At 35.7% G+C, this 17,677-nt stretch overlaps 1 protein-coding gene across 1 annotated transcript; it reads right to left on the bottom strand.

Moving 5' to 3' along the window:
* Nucleotides 1–8,375: 8,375 nt before the first annotated feature.
* Nucleotides 8,376–9,027, bottom strand: LOC114267001 (uncharacterized). Its single transcript, XM_082900641.1, has 2 exons — nt 8,832–9,027; nt 8,376–8,707 (listed from the first exon to the last, which is right to left on the bottom strand). The coding sequence occupies exons 1-2, from the start codon at nt 9,025–9,027 to the stop codon at nt 8,376–8,378; spliced, it is 528 nt and encodes a 175-aa protein (XP_082756767.1).
* Nucleotides 9,028–17,677: the final 8,650 nt, after the last annotated feature.

Raw genomic sequence — 17,677 nt, 5'->3', positions numbered from 1 at the left:
TTAAGCTCTTATTTTCTTTTCTTTCATTTTCTGTGCATTCATTTATTATCATCTTTTTAATCACTTAGTCTTTGCTAATTTATTCTTGGACCAAAATTTTAAATTACCCAATTCACCTCCCCTCTTGGGTTACCTACCTAAATAACAATTGATATCAAAGCCTCGTCTCTAATATTGTGACTTAACCGTCTTAGAGTGATCTATGGCAACCCCTAGCTCCACCCTTCCTGAAGGTCAAGCCTCAAACAGACCACATTTCTTCAATGGCACAAATTTCAACTATTGGAAGACCCACATGATTATGCATATTCAATCTATCAACTATGAGGTTTGGAAAATCAAATGTGATGGTCTTAAAGTCCCCACTAAAACCATAGATGGCATGTTAGTTCCCAAACTTGAAAGTGAGTAGACTAGTACTGATTACAAAAGTATTCAATCCAATGCCCAAGTTGTTAACATGTTATATTGTGCACTTGATGCTACTAAGTTTAATAGAATATGCACTTGTACAACTGTAAAAGAAATTTGGGATAAACTTGTTGTAACTCATAAGGGAACCACTCAAGTCAAAGAGTCTAGAGTGAGCTTGCTTGTTCACAATTACAAGCTCTTCAAGATGAAACCTGATGAGAATATATCCCAAATGTTCACTCGATTTATAGACATTATAAATAGTCTTAAATCTCTTGGGAAGACTTATACTAATATAGAGATTGTCAGAAAAGTTCTCCAATCATTACCAAAAAGTTTGGAGAACAAAGTTATTACAGTGATAGAAGCAAGAGACTTGTCAACATTGAGTCTTAATAAGCTAGTGGGATCTCTCCTAACCAATGAAGTCATCATGCAAGAAGGAAAGAAGAAGAAGACAAAAATAAGAAGAAAGGGATAGCTTTCAAGACTACTTCAAAGTTTCAAGAGGAAGAAGAAGATGCTTCAGAGGAAGATGAAGAAATGGTTTTCATTACCAAAAGATTCAAAAGGTTTGTAAAGAAGAAACAAGGTGTAAGAAAGTTCTTTAGAAAAGACTTCAACAAAGATCTTCAAAAAGGAGAAAGTCGGGACACTACAAATCGGAATGTTCAAAGATCAAAAAATAATTCAAGAAGGATAAGAAGAAGGCCATGATCGTAGCTTGGGAAGAAGACAGTGATGACAGTGACTCGGAGACGGATCTTTGCAAAAATGAAGTCGCAAATCTATGCTTGATGGCACTTGAAGATGAGGTAAATGATGACTCTTTCACTTTTGATGAATTACAAACTACTTTTGATGAATTGCATGCTGAATTTAAAAAATTAACTATGAAAAGTAATTGTCAAAAGAAAATGATCTCAAATCTATCTCAAGAAAAGGAATCCTTGACTTCTAAGATCAATACTTTGGAAAATAAAGTCTTGACATTGGAAAATGAGAAAGAATTTTCAAAGGAAAAAGAATTCTCAAAGGAAAAAGAATTCTTTACTTTAGAAGAAAAAGTAGATGATTTGCAAAAGGAAAATGAAAATTTGAAAAATCAGAAAATTGTCTTAAATGAAAATATAGAAGATTTAAAAAATGTTCTTTCAAAATTTACTTAAGGTAGAGATACCTTAGATAAAATTATCAAAAATCAAAATCAAAGATTTGGAAGAATGGGAATTGGCTATAAATATCAAGATATGATTGGTTCTTTACTCTATCTAACGGCTAGTAGACCCGATATCATGTTTAGTGTTTGCATGTGTGCTCATTTTCAATCATCTCCAAAAGAATCACACATCACTGCAGTAAAACGCATTTTTAGATATCTCGTTGGCACTCCACTTTTGGGACTTTGGTACCCTAAAACAAATATTTTTGATCTTTATGGTTATTCGGATGCCGACTTTGCGAGATATAGAATTGACCATAAAAGCACTAGTGGCACTTGTCATTTTCTTAGAAATTCACTCACATCTTGGTTTTGTAAAAACAAAATTCTATGGCTTTATCTACAACTGAAGTGGAATATATTGCCACCGCTAGTAGTTGTGCTCAAATGCTTTAGATGAAACAACAACTTCTTGATTTTGGACTTCACTTTGATCACATACCTATTAAATGTAATAATACTAGTGCCATTAATCTTTCAAAAAATCCCATACAACACTCTCGCACTAAACACATTGAAACAAGGCATCACTTTCTACGAGATCATGTACTTAAATGTGACATTGAACTCAAATTTGTATCTACAAGTCAACAATTAGCTGATATCTTTACAAAGCCTCTCAGTGAGGAACAATTCTATGTTATACGGACTGAGCTTGGTATGTTAATATTCCCATGTGATGTTAAACTATTTGTTATTATGCTTATTTGAGAAATTTGATGTGAAAAACACAAGTTTTTGCCTTCCAGGACCCTAAGGGTTGACCTCCTGCTCTATAGGGTCGACACCTTATGAACTAAGCTTGTGCCTTTTTGTTGCTTAGGGTTGACACCTCTCTTCGAAGGTGTCGACACCTGATGAATCTATGGACATTGTTTTTTAGTGTCGACCCCCTTCTCTTGAGGGCCGACACCTACCTTTTGAGTAAAATGTTTGCCGCACGATTTGCTCATATTCAAACGGTCAACCCCTCTCAAGGGTACTTATACCCCGCGACCTTTCCTTTCTCTCTCACGACACCTCCTAAAATCTAGCCCCAACGCCCTTTTTCTGTTCAGGCGACTCTCTCCGACAATCCACATTCCGATCATCTTTCATCTCTCTCTTGATCTCTATCTTTTTTTTCCATGGAATCTCAAGCCCCTCCTCCAATTGCAATATGAAAGCGACCACGAACCTCCTCCACTTCCACCACCGTCGCTACTTCTCCTCCCATTCTTCGATTCAAGAACTCAGAATGTCGATCTACCTTCAACAAGGACTTTAATCTTCGAAAGGTAATTTCTGGTCGTACGATTGATCTTATTTTTTTTAAAAAAAAACATTCTATACCCGTAACAACATGGTTCGATAATCAAAAGTGGTCATCCCTTTTGAAACTCAACTGTGATATTTATCCTACTCTCATCAAAGAGTTTTTTGAAAATCTATCTTGTGATGAGGACACTTCTCCACACACCCTTGACTGTTTTGTAAAAAGCGTCCCTTTCACTCTGACATCCTCTGCTATTAACTCTATTTTGACAATCTCCAATGATGGATATAGGGTAAATCCATTTGTAACTCTCAAACCACCTCAATACTCTCATCTGAGTGGTCTCCGCCTCCTCACAAGCAACCTTGATTTAGATCACCTAGTCACAGTCTCTGGGAAAGATCTCTCCCTAGAACTGAGACTGTTACATCATATCATCACTCATAACATCATTCCTCATTCCAGCCATTTTGATACTGTCACATATGGCCACATTTATCTCATTTGGGCCTTAACCATTGGTTTCCCCATTGATTTTGGTTTTCTAGTTATCCATTGCATCAAAAATGCCCACAAACAGAACAATCAAGCTCTTCCTTGCGAAATGATCTTCACTAAAATCTTCAAACATTTTAAGATTGATTTGAAGGGGGAAGAAAAAATCCCTAGAGACCCCTTATGTTGTGGGGCTGAAACTCTTCGAAACATGGGATATTCTCTTGTTAACCGCGTTTGGACCAAGACCAAGAAACATCTGTTTTCCCCTGTTCTCTCTAACCCTGGGTCTTCTCTTCATAGTCCTCCATTTCCCTTGTCCACCCTTGGTTCCTCTTCTCCATCACCTTCCTCTGACCTTTCATCTCTCTCTTTCAAAAAATTGGCCATCTTGACTTTAAGGTTCAGGGTCCCCTGATAGATGGGATTGCTTCAATTAATTATAAGCCTAACAATCTCAACCTATATTCTCACTCCATCCCTGCCACTGACATTTCATCATCTTCTCACTCTATTCCTGCATCATCATCCTCTACCCTAGAAGAAAAAATAGATGAGTTGAGCGCCCTAGTTCTCCAACTTGTCTCTCAGCAAACTGAAATGCAGCATGATATTGATCGCATGAAACTGCAACAAGACCAAGTCATCGCAATTGCTAAAGAAAGTGTTGAAAGTATGGTGGTCGCCGTCTATGGGATCAAGGCCTTTAATGAAGAATCTCGTCAAATCTTTCAACAGCGTTGGGATAATGATTTGGGGGAACAGATTAGGAAATTTATGTTGTGGTTTGTGCAAGGTTGGTGTGAAGCTGCTTCTCATTGGCCACGTTCTCCTCCACCTTTCCGCTAGCTGCTGCCTCTTCTTGATGATGACAAAGGGAGAGAAAGTTGTAGTTGTTGTGGCTGTTTTTCCTTAAGTTGTCTTTGTACTTGGTTACTTATTAGGTATGGATGCTTAGATGCTTAGAAAGCTTAGATATGGATGCTTAGGTATGTGGATGCTTAGGAACAATTATTAGATGTGGATGCTTAGAGACATTTACTTTTGGACAAACATTTGAGAAACTAAAGTTCTTGATATTTTGGAAACACAAATATATTATGGTATGAAAGCTTAGATGTGGATGCTTAGGTATGTGGATGCTTAGAAACATTTACTTTTGGACAAACATTTGAGAAACTGAAGTTCTTGATATTTTGGAAACATAAATATATTATGGTATGAAAAACTGAAGTTCTTGATATTTTGGAAACACAAATATAGTATGGTATGAAAATACTCCGTTATTAATTACGATTGATTATGAATGCTTGTGATGCATTGTGATATCTATATTTTAAGCATTATGGAATCTATGTTAAATGCTTGTGATTTCATTCAATGAAAATAAATTGTAGAAATTGATTTCACTAATAATTACTTTAGTACATGTTGACAGAGGGAGCTTAATCTATTGTCTTGATTTCTCATCTTCTTTGATTTGGTCATAAAGCCCTTTTTATAGGGGAAGTTTTTGATCTTATGTTTCAAATCCCTTATCTTACAAAAATTCCTTAAAACAACTCTTCTTAATGCTTTTACTCATTCTTTGAAAACTTTAAATATTTGTCATCATCAAAAAGGGAGAGATTGTTAGCCCCAAGGTTATTCAATTCTAAATTTCTATTGATTTTGATTATGAACAAATATTTTGAATTTATTTTGTTATTTGAAGTTTTCAAAATAAAAATATAAAAAATTGTGCTTCATAAATTCTAGAAGTCATATGACTCTAAAGTATTATTTTTAATGAATTTTGGGGCTTCAAAACATGAGCATCAAAACTTGGTTGCAAAACTCTATCTATACTTAAAACAGGTCTAAGGGTCAACACCAGAATGAGGCTCAAAATGCACAAGTGTTCTAGCTGCAAGGGTCGACACCAAATTTCAAAATGCAATTCAGCAGCAAGGTCGACACCAAATTTCATAATGCAATTTAGCAGCAAGGGTCGACACCAAATTTTAGAATGTAATTCAGCAACAATGGTCGATACCAGAGACATTTGAGACCCAATGCAGAGAAGAAAGAGAAGCAAAGGGTCAACACCCAAATCTGCAAGGGTCGACACCTGTAATATCTAGGTTTAAAAATTCAACTTGCCAAATCAGATCCAAATTGGTGCAGATCGTTTCTCAGTTACTTTTTCAAAGTTCTGTGCATAATATCTCATCTTTTTTGACCTCTGAACAGTTCTTCTGGAACCATATCCCCTCCAAGAAGTTGACCTATGAAGAAGAGCATTAAATAAAAAGCATGTGCATTAAATGATCTTTCCCTTCCCGAGACCTATCCACAGTCTGCAACTCACCATACTCTGATTAAACAACAGTTGGAATAAATCATGCTTGATCTTCTTCAACGGCTAAAAATTTCAAAACCTCTCTCTTTCCAACGGTGAAACTATTAATGCTATAAAGATGAAGCTCTTCCTGTTCATTCAACACACTCCTTGAACACAACAAGCCTAGTGCATTCAATAGCAATCAAGAGCTTTTATTATACTCCATTTGTACTTCCACTTTCATATTTGAGTGAGACTTAAATTACTTGAGAGCTTACACTTTCATATCCATCTCTTGTGAGAGAATATTTGTAAAAGAAGATAGTTGTACCTCTTAGTCTTGCTCCTTATTTTCTGAGTGACACACCTGTAAGGTGAGGCATTTAGTTGAGAGGTCCTCAATAGATTGAAGTAAGTCCTTGTAAAATCCACAGGCTAGGTGAAGCTTGGTGGTGCATCTATTTATAGTGAAGAAATTCTCAAGAAGGTGTCTTGAGGAGTGGATGTAGGCTGGTGAACCGAACCACTATAAATCTTTGTGTCAAGCTCTTATTTCCTTTTCTTTCATTTTCTGTGTATTCATTTATTATCATCTTTTTAATCACTTAGTCTTTGCTAATTTATTCTTGGACCAAATTTTTAAATTACCCAATTCACCCCCCTTTTTAGGTTGCCTACCTAAATAACATCTTACTTGAATTATTGGTTTTGAAATCTAATAAGCTACAGGTATGGCTCACTCTGGGTGTATTATGTCCGCCCTTCTAAAATTCATTATTTTTGGAATTAGGCCATGAATTGATACTTTTTTTTCCCTCATTTTTGTGTGGTATGAACAAATTGTGCTTTAGATGGAATATCAAGGAAATGCATATTTTAACAACCTAATGAACGACGAGTTTGACCTTGACCATGATTTTACCACTGAATCTCCTCAACAAGGGAGTCGATCTTTATCATTCTCTCCTGAAATTATTACTCAAACCACAAAGATATCACAATGCAAAGGGAACTTCATCGTAGAGGAAGACATGATGCTCATATCTTCATGGCTTAATATTAGCTTAGATCCAATTAGAGAAAATGAGCAAAAGTCAAAGGCATATTGGTTAAGAATGTGGGAGAACTTGAACAAGTACAAAACCTTCAATTCTGAAAGAACTCAAACTTCTTTAATGAATCGGTGGTCGACGATTCAACTTGCCACAAATAAATTTTGTAGATGTTTTGCTCAAGTTGAACGGTTGAATTGAAGTGGTTCGACTGAAAAAGACAAGGTATTACTAGAATTTAATTTTGTACCTATAATAAATATATATTATTCATTACGTGATAGTGACTATTCTTTAATCTATTTTTCAGATTCAGGATGCAAAAAAATTGTACAAAGACTTGCATCAATCGAACTTTCCCTTTGAGCATTGTTGGAATGAATTGAGATCCCAACCAAAATGGATGGAAGATACAACAACGAAGAAGCAAAAAAAGCACAAAAAATGCATCTCCGGCAATGTCTAACCTTGTATACCAGATTCAGTAAATTTAGGGGACAATGATAACTATGATGTTGTGGAAAGACCAGCAGGAAGGAAGGCCGCAAAGAAAAACAAAGCCAAAGATCTTGGAAATAATGTTACAAGTTGCCTTTTGTGAAGCTCTTAGAAGAGATAAAGGTAAAGAACGACATAACAAATGAGAAGAAAATAGAGACATTTGAGAAATCTTATCTTCAATAGGAACGGAGGATTGAAAATAAGAAAAGGAGAGATGAACGAAGGCTTGCATTGGAGGAAGGAAGAGAGGAAGAGAGAATCATGTCAATGGATACAAGTATGATGCCTCCATTACAAGCACAATATATTTGCCAACGTGAAATGCAAATCCTTGAAAAAAGGAATTAATTGTTTCTATTTAGCTTTGAAACTATGTTTTTATTTAATTTAAGTTTGACTGTATTTTATTTTTGGGTTTGTTGGCACATCTTGTATCAGTTGGGGTTGCTTTGCTGAATTGTCATGCTACTGAAAATAGAGATATTTTGTAATGTTTTGGGATAGTTTCAGTTGGGGTTGCTGCTTCTTGTTGTAGATGGTTTGTCAAACAGCTAAATTCATTACATCACTTTTATATGGCTTGTTGCTAGCACATTTTTGTATTGTTTTATTTAGAGTAAAATGATACGAGCTGCAATGATATATTGTTTTATTGTTTTAGTATGGCTTGTTTTATTGTTTTATTGACAGAAAAAAATTTATTCTAAGTATCACTAAAGATCATAGATTAAAAACAAATCACTAGTGATATATTATTGAAAGCACATAAAGTAGTACAAATATTTTTGAAAACACACTCAATAAAGCATATAAACTAGTACAGAAATCAATAAGAACCAACAAGTACTTCTCACAAGGAGTCTCCATGTAGTGTCCACAAGTGTTCGACCAAGTCCTGTTTGAGTTTGGAGTGAGTTCCTCTATCTCTGATGCAATGATGATTTTGAATGAATTCATAAAGTTCTGGTGTACACGCTCATGAGACACTGGTGGAAGACTTTCACTAATTGTATCATAATTAAAGTCTATTCCATTGGCATCCTTTTCATCTTCAACGATCATGTTATGCATTATTATGCATGCCATCATAATATCTTCCATTATTTCCGTTTTTCAAAAATGTGCAAGTCCTCGCACAATCGCGAAACGTGCTTGGAGCACACCAAATACTCGCTCAACCTCCTTCCTTGCCGATTCTTGAGCTTTTGCAAAATATATTTGCTTATTCCCTTGTGAAGATGAGATTGTTTTGACAAATGTTGCCCATTGCAGATATATACCATCGGCAAGATAGTATCCCATTGTATAATCATTTCCATTGATTAAGTAATTGACTGGAGGAGCATGACCTTGAGTAGGGAGTGAAAATACAGAAGAACGATCTAATACATTGATGCCGTTATAAGATCCGGGCATCCCAAAAAAGGCATGCCATATCCATAAATCTTAAGAAGCCACACCGTCTAAAATAATAGTTGGTTCATGGATGTAACCAGAATACATACCTTTTCCATGCAATATGACAATTTTTCCACTTCCAATGCATATAATCAATGCTCCCTAACATACCAGGAAACCAGCGATTGCTTCCCATCGCTAATAATCTTAAAATATCATCGTTGTTAGGGCTCCTCAAGTACCTCTCAAAAAATATTGCAACCACCGCCTTAACAAAGTGTTTTAGACTCTCTATAGCTGTGCTTTCACCAATTCTCACATAATTATCCACCAAATCTGCTGCTACTCCATAAGCGAGCATCCTCATAGTAGCTATCATTTTTTGAAGGGAAGACAAACCAATGGTTCCAATAGCATCTGTTTTCTAGACAAAATATGGATCGTATACTTCCACCATAGATAGAATATGAAGAAAGAGAGATCGATTCATCTGGAATCTCCTCTTGAATAAATAGGCAGGATATATAATTGTTTCTAAGAAGTAGTCTCGATAAAATATCTTATGGCCTTGAACTCGATTGCGATAAATAACTGCATGGCCTTCAATGGAACCACTACATCTTCTCAAACATCTTTCTCTATTGAGTCACTCTTCTTCTATTGCAGTTATTAGCTGCAATTCGTCATCACCGTCAAAGTCGTAAAGAATCATTTTCATGGTATTGTAAGCCATGGTAATTAAAAAATGAATGAAGTTAAGAAAAATAGTTCAAATTGGTAAAAATGAAAAAGCAAATCCTTTTTATAAACAAAAATATATGACCGTTAGGAATATGTCCGTTGGAGAATATTACTGTTAAAGAATAATACCGTTTGAAAATATGACCATTAAGAGAATATTACTGTTTGAAAAGATAACCGTTGAGAGAATATTACCGTTTGAAAATATGACCATTAAGAGAATATTACTGTTTGAAAAGATAACCGTTGAGAGAATATTACCGTTTGAAAATATGACCATTGAGATAATATGATTGTTTGAAAATATTTTTTTTATAAATAATTTAATTATATATTTTAAATAAATAAATATTTGCAAATGTCACGTCAATATATGCAACATGTCATAAAAAGATTATTTATTTATTTATTAATGTTTATACTCGTTTTCTTTTAAAAATTAGTTAAGTTAGTTGATTGGTTAGCTAAAATAAAGAGTATGGTTGGAGTGTACACTAACTAAACTAGTTAGGCAAAATAAATATGGTAGTTTTCTGTGTACTTTGAGGAGGCATTTTAAAGAGTATGGTTGGAGATGCTCTCAGTAGATCTCCCCCACCGTCCTCGCATCCATTGCCATAGGCTCCGCCGGATCTGAGATCTGACCATCGTGGGTTGAGATTTGAGCTGATCTATATGTAGGTGTTGGTGGTCCTTCCTCGTGGTGCCGGTGTCGCGGTGTCGCAACTCCAAGAGAGTAGTGTCGTCGGGTTGCACTATATCGAGTCCGGTCCTTCTCTTTTTCGCTCGATTGCTTGTTGCTGTACCGCTCCTTGTTGCTCCATTGCTGTAAACAAGTTTGACTTCTTCATTACTTCAATACTTTAAATGTGTTTGATTCCTTTACACATTATAATGTTTGATTGATTTGTCTCCTTTCCTTACCTCCATTTCAAATTGTACTTTTTATAGTGTATGTATGTATGTATCTGTAAAATATAATTAAATGAAAATTAAGTAGAAGTTTGAAGTTAGAATAATTATTAAGGATTTATAGTTAATTTGTGATGTAATTGATTTAATGTTATATATATATATGAGATGAATGTCGCTTAAGTGAGAAACTATGTATATAATTGAATAGAGAAAGAACAAAAGAGAAGCAAAATATGAGGCACAAATGTATTTGGTTTGATTATGTTGGCACAGTCAATCTCTGTTTGGTTTTGGTCAAAAAACAATGTATAATCCAGTTTTTTCTTTTCTTTTTCTGTTTGGTTCATCAGAAGAAAAGGAAAAATAAGGATAAAGTGAAATTTTAGTGAATCTGTGTGATTATTGTTTTTGGTCTTACACCATTTCTTTCTCTCTCTAACTCTCACTTGCTCTCTCTAAAGTTAGATTTGTTCCAGATCTATTCAAAACTCCATGAAGTAAACTTGAAGAACACCTTGTGATAAACAATGGTGTAAGACCTTATCGAAACTATAAATCTGAGTACAAGTGCACTACAAACGATACTGTTGTTGTTGTTGACGATGATGAATGATTGTGATCCATTGAATATACTACAGATCGGATCAGATCTGTTTCAACAGATAAAAAAAATGAATTACTATTTTAACAGATAAAAATTGAAAAGTTAGGACAAGAATTTGAACAGATAAAGGAGAAAATTTGAATAGATAATAAAAATTTGAACAGATAGGGAAAAATTTTGAACAGATAAGAAAAAAATTTAATGGATAGGGAAAAAATTAGAACAGATAGAAAAAAAAAATTGAACATATAATTAACAAAAGTCAACGATGGGTAAATTTGGAAATAAAATGTTCTTCAAAACAATTAAAAAGACTTCTTACCAGATTATTTTATAAATGGTGAACCTCTTATCAATAAAAAAAAATATTCACTAACCCGATACTTTAAAGAATTGTTAGAGTGAACTTTTTAACAATTTTCTCAATCAAATTTACATGCATCTTAAATCCTGGATTGCAATAGTCGTCAAATTGATACTCATGGTGCAATTCATTTCAATACTTCTACGGTTATTAATAATCTTCAACACACGAAGTCGACCCATCAATTTGGCATACCATCTCAAGTTCACTAACCCAGAATTCAAATCATTGTTAAAATTCTGATTCTTTCTCAACAACCCATTCGATCTCACTTCCACAACAACAATCACTCTCTTTGTCTCCCTAACTCCAGCACGACCTCCCTCAATTTTAGCACCACCAACAGCCACATGCTAATTTGAATCCCCCAAAGTTTTTGTTCTCAACACTGTTCTCAGCCACCACGGTCACATTCATTGAAGCCAATGACGGTGCAGTGGCATACTTAAGATTTTTAACTGCCACCGAGCTGAGATTGACTTGAGGAAATTTGATACGCAACACAGCTAGTGCAAAAACCAGTGTGGCTGTGCTTAGCAAGACAATACCGATGAGTATGTAAACAAGACACTTACTGGTTTTTTGTCGATGAAGATTATTGGGTTTTACAATGGCAAACTCTTCGTTGCTTCTACGATGCGTACTAGGTGGTGCTAGTGGATGAGCCTGATTCTGTTCCACTATTGTTATGGCAAGATTGGAAAATCTTGATTAAGAGTATGTATTTTATGTGTGTATAATTGTTGTAGATGTGGATGTTTACAAATATAAGGTGACAAAGAATGTAGTTTTAGACAAACTGTGTTGAATTTTGTATGAACTGAGAGAGAGAGAGAGAGGATTGAGTCAATCCTCACTACCGGCAGCCACCCTCCTGAATGGGATGGTTAATTGGAAGGTTGCTTTTGGCTGTTCTATTTTGATTTTGATATTTTGTCCAATTATTATAGGAAAAATTTTATAAGATGTAAGTTAGCTCACCATAATGCAGCCTAGGTCTCCTATATGTTTTCTAAAATTTTAGTCCCAAAAAAATTTAAGTTTGATGTTAGGTCTAATAATTTTTTTTTTTTTTTTTTTTTTTTTTTTTTTGGGATGCATAACCATTGGCTATCTTATGGTCCCTTTGGCTGGGCCAAAATGAGGTCTTCAACAAGAAGGAATTAACATGGAGGGATATTGCGAAGCTTGTGAAAGTTCGAATGGCCTCTTGGGTGAAGATTTCAGCCAACATTTCTGACTACTCAATCAATGATTTCATCTTTGCTTTGGATGGAATCAAAGCCACTAAGATCAGGCCCTCTACTTGATAACTTATTTGATGGTTTTCATTTTCCTATATTATATCTGGATTGTATCCCTCTGTTGGTTGGGTCCCCGCCAACCCTTTTTTTTTTTTTGTTTTGACCTGTACATGATTGGGTTCGATTGTAAGTACCAACACAGTTAGAATGTACAAAAATGTTTCAAATCACTAATTGAAGACCACTAATAGATCACTAATGACGTGGCGCTGAATGTACTTTCCGAGCTATGATGCAATTCACCAAGCTATCATTTTGTACTCCATCTTCATCATCAAATTTTCTTAGCCGATCAAAAAATATAAAAAAATAAAAATAAAAAGGGTTAATCCAATGTGAATGGTCTAAGAATATTGTCCACTATAATTGAAATATTATAGTCGGAATATTATGTGCCTATAGGGGTGAACAAAAATGAGTGAGACCTCGACTGGGGGTGACCCCCACCACTTCCAATGAATGCTGATAGGTCCAAATTTTTTTTTTTTTTTTACCCCCACATGTATGTGGGGATAGTAGGGGTCACCCCCAAGTGGGGTCTGTGTCAATTTTGTAGGAGTGAATAGACTATCCAATTAATTTTTTTCAATTTTATGTCCAATTAAATCAATCTATCTAATCAATCACACATAAACATGTGAAAAAACCCCAAAAGGTGAAAAACTACAGTCCCAACACTAGTAAAGATCCAAGACTATAGAGGCAAAATTGAGAGTACTTGCAACCTTCAACTAAGTTTATTTACTACGATGATTTGTAGTAAATTCACAAACACAGTCTGACCCAATTAGCCTTCTTAATTTTCAAGAAACTACAAATTTTCAATTTTGATTTTTATTTACCCAACTGGCCTTGAGCATAAAATGAACAAACGAACGGTTCCAATTAACCTATTGTTCGATTGTAAAGAACGAACAGTGCAGAGATATACAGAGATATTGAGAGTTTTTAAAAAATCATATCAGAAAATTCCTCATAAAGATGGAATTGAAGCTTACAGTTATTCTAAGAGATCTCACAAGTTTTGGCTAGATGAAAATATTTTGAGATATTGTAAAACCAATTATGGAGACCTATATAGAAAAAGTAGTTTTCAAAATCAATTCAGGATAGATTTTTATATTCCTTTTAAACTCTTCTTGTGAAAAGTATTTTCCAATCCAATTGAAACACAAATTCAATTTAGAATAGGCTTTTGTATTCTTTTAAACTCTTAGAATCCAAGATTTATCCTTAAGAGAGACTTGGCAGCCAAAAGATTAACCACACATTCTACAATCCTTTTGTTAAGAAATTAATAATGAAATCCATTAAAAATGATATGATAGATGAGTTATATACGTTTAATTATAATTTTACACCTAAAAATGTGAGGGAGAATAAAATTAAATGATTTTTTTTTTTTTTGGTTTTTTAACAATCGGTTTAATTTTTACTTGGTATTATAGTTTTTTATTGTTTTGGTATACTCAATTTTGATATTTATGTAAACAAATCTTAATATATAAATTTTCTAGTTATATATAAAAACAAGCTTTTACTTGTGATGCTTGGGTTTCGCCTACAACAATCGAAGTGCCTTGTAAAGCATGTGTCGATTTTATTTGGTAAAATATCCTAACAATATGAAACACTTTCAAAAATGGGATTAGCATTTTCATAGGAAACTTGGGATTATTGATCTAATTATACAAGAGTAGAAGTGAAGAAGACTTTTTACTCTTATTTTTTAAAAATAATAAAGTTGCATTTTTTATAATGAAGATTTCTATGTAATTTATAGAATTAATATCAACCAATTAATTACACGAGTGCGCAAACAAATAATATTTATTTTTATATCTCTAACTTATTACAATCATACTAGTAATTCTATCACTTAATATTGATAATATCGTCTAACCTAATTCGACATACAACTATAAGGTATGAACCAGACAAAGGTCTCTTTTTCAATAATCATGTATAATAGAAATGGAGACTTCATTTTTATTCATGTGATTGTTGTAAACTATTAATAGTTTGTTCCACTCATTGGAGTTGTTTGATCTAATTTGTGGGGTCACTAATAGTTTTTTATTATTATTTTATTTTAAATTTTTGTCAGACTATTCTTATGATATATGATGCAGAAATAACTTAAATAAATTAAAAACAACTAAAAAAAATGACAATTGGCAAATAGGATGGTCTCATGCAAATAGGGCTTCCATCATGAGATTGGGCCACAATGCTCTGCCCTAACTTAATGTCATTATTTATTTGGTATGGGCTTTTATGTAAGCAGAGTCCAAAATAGCTTGTGAAGTTTGGATCGTTTGGGCTTCTTTAGGCAGATTTAGCTCAAACCAAAAGTTAGAGGGTAAATTACAATAATCTTCATATGATAGAATTATAATTAATTTCATAATTTTTATATAATTACAACGAACTCCCCTACATTAACAGTAATATTGACAGAGCAAACATTGAAATTATTTTTTCAGCCTTTATTAGTTATTGTTTAAAAATGTAATTGATTTCAATGGGAAATTACGAAAATATCCTTATATGCCTAAGCCCTAACATAACATTTTTTTTTTTTTTTTGGTCTTTGGTTTTTTTCTTTCTTCTCTTTGTCTTACCTTCATTTCTTTATCTTTTACTCTCACTCAAAGAGGAACTAGTGTAAATATATTTTTTGGTGTTATACATATAATAATTTTTGTGGGGATATATTTTCTGAGTACCAACACGTGGTATGGTGAAGCCGATGTATCAGCCGAGGTGCCACGTGTCCTGATCATTATGCCGAGGTTATCTCGGCGTTGCCGAGGTTATCTCCGAAGATATCGGAATCTGAGATAAACGGATAGGAGACAAGAGTCCTAGAATGAAGAGGGGACTTAGTCAAGATGAGGACAAAGTTCTTAGGGAGTTTATCTTTATCTCTTGAGGAGTCTAAAGTAAGTACTGAACAGGAATCCATAGAAGTCAGGTTTCTATTGGGATTAGGATTGAGGTAACTATAAAAGAGAGGCACCCCCGTGGATCTAAGGTACGCAATTTATGCTTTTGATACTCAAGCTTGTAAGTTTAGCACTTGATTATCTTTGAGAGATATACTGACTTGATTGTTGGAGTGCCCTCGGGTGGAAGAGCCACTGCCGGAGCCTTTTCTTTCTGTTACAGGTTAACTGAAGCCATCTATTCTGCCGGTGCTCTCTAGCTGATTACTAAATGGGCAGTATGGTCAGAAAATCACTCACACAATTTGGCGCCATCTGTGGGAAAGTAGAAGAATAGATGGCTAGTAACGGACAGAAGGAAAAGATTGGGGACGACACTCCTGCTGGGAGTGGCAGACCTATCGACCTTGATATCGAAGGAGACAACCACAATGCAGAAACTCGTGACCAGGGCCACGGAGAGAAAGACGTCGGCCAGGAAGGCGAAACTTCAAAGAAGACAGACCAAAACAAGTACTATAACGAAGATAACCTCCAGGTATGGAGGGATAGGTACCTGCGGAGGGATGAAGAAGCAAAAGAATTGGCAAACAAATTGGTAGACCTACAGTAGGTCGTCAACTTCATGATGCAAAACAATGTCATGCAGCCACCGTACCCGCTGTACGACACACCGATTCCAACAATTAATACCCAGAAGGGAGGAAGGAAAACAATCCCCAAAGCCCCTCAGCACACCAGAAGCGGAAGGCACTCTCACCGACCTTCCAAGGAAGTCGGATGAGAGGAGCCGAGACGAGAGGAGTCCCGAAGGACGTATCACACAAAGGACCCAGAGCCCAAAGAACATTGGCATGTTCAAGGGCAGGCGCTCTGCTTTGACACAACCCATGGAGAAAGATCAAAATGGCCCACCACGAGGCCGAAAGTAGTGTGCCGAAAAAATTCAAGTCCAAAGATAGCCGAGCTCTAGGAAGGAGTAAAGAAAACTTGAGAGATTACCTCAAGAGGAAGCAACAGAATGCTGAAGTCGAAATAACTTCCCCGGTTAAGCCGAGGACACCATTCTCGGTGGAACTAGACAAATTTGAAGCACCAAAGAGATTCAGTATGCCGAGGTTCCAAATATATGATGGTAAGTCAGATCCCAACTTTCACGTTGGACTATACCTAAATTCAATGGCGTTATATAGTGAGAACGAGCCGTTGCTCTGCAAAGTATTCCCCTCATCCTTCGGGGAGATTGTATCAGATTGGTTCCATAACCTACGAAAGGGAAGCGTAAAGACTTAGGAAGGCCTGGCTTAGATGTTTGTGGCCAGGTTTGTGACGAACAAACTACAGCCCTTGAGGGTTGACGCACTAATGGCTTTAAAAATCACCAAGATTGAAGACCTTAGGGCCTACGCAAAAAAGTACTACGAGGTGTTCAATCGAATACCCGAATGCAACCAAGAGGTGGTGGTCGTGTCTTCCAAGAACGGCCTGAAAGATGACTGTTCACTACGGAAGTCTTTGGCAAAGACATTGCCAAAAAGCATGGAAGAACTCATGGCGAGAATCGAGAAGTACGCCAGAGCCGAGGAGGATGCGTCGGGAAACAAAGAGATAAAGTAGGAGAAAGAAAACGGCTCGCCGAAGCGAAGCCGAAGTAACAATGGATCGATCAAACAAGAAACGGAATTAAGGGCTAAACAGGCAGTGACGACTGTATTCCGAATCCCGGTCCACAAAGTCTTGGATCAAATATGAAACCAACCCTATTTCAGAGCACGGAGAACACCAGGGAAATTTATGGGAAGAAACGTCGGTAGGCATTGTGCTTACCACAATGAAGAAGGGCACCCCACTCAGGGTTACAGAGCCCTAAAAGCATACTTAGCAGACTTGGTGAGGCAAGGCCATCTGAGGGACCTTGTCGATGAAGCCAGGACAAGGGAAGAACAGACAAGATTGCCTCAAGCACCAGCAGCTTCGCTTCCCCCAGCACAGCAATCACAGGTAGGAGGACCACGGGTGGTTAATGTAATTCACTCAAAAGTGAACGAAAATGACATACGATGGGAGACTCAGAAGGTAAAACACCTACAGCACGTAAACCAGGTCGGACATAAAAGACCTCGGTCTGAAGAATGCCAGGG

Source organism: Camellia sinensis, chromosome 13, assembly GCF_055761805.1.
Source record: "Camellia sinensis isolate YWXY chromosome 13, ASM5576180v1, whole genome shotgun sequence".
In the NCBI taxonomy this organism is placed as follows: domain Eukaryota; kingdom Viridiplantae; phylum Streptophyta; class Magnoliopsida; order Ericales; family Theaceae; genus Camellia; species Camellia sinensis.
This window is presented reverse-complemented; position numbering and strand designations above follow the sequence as displayed.

Coding starts and splice junctions, on each gene's coding strand:
- LOC114267001 (XM_082900641.1), bottom strand. CDS start 9,027: ATGAGGATGCTCGCTTATGGAGTAGCAGCAGATTTGGTGGATAATTAT. Junction 8,708..8,831: donor AAGCAATCGCTGGTTTCCTG/GTATGTTAGGGA, acceptor TGGCTTCTTAAG/ATTTATGGATATGGCATGCC.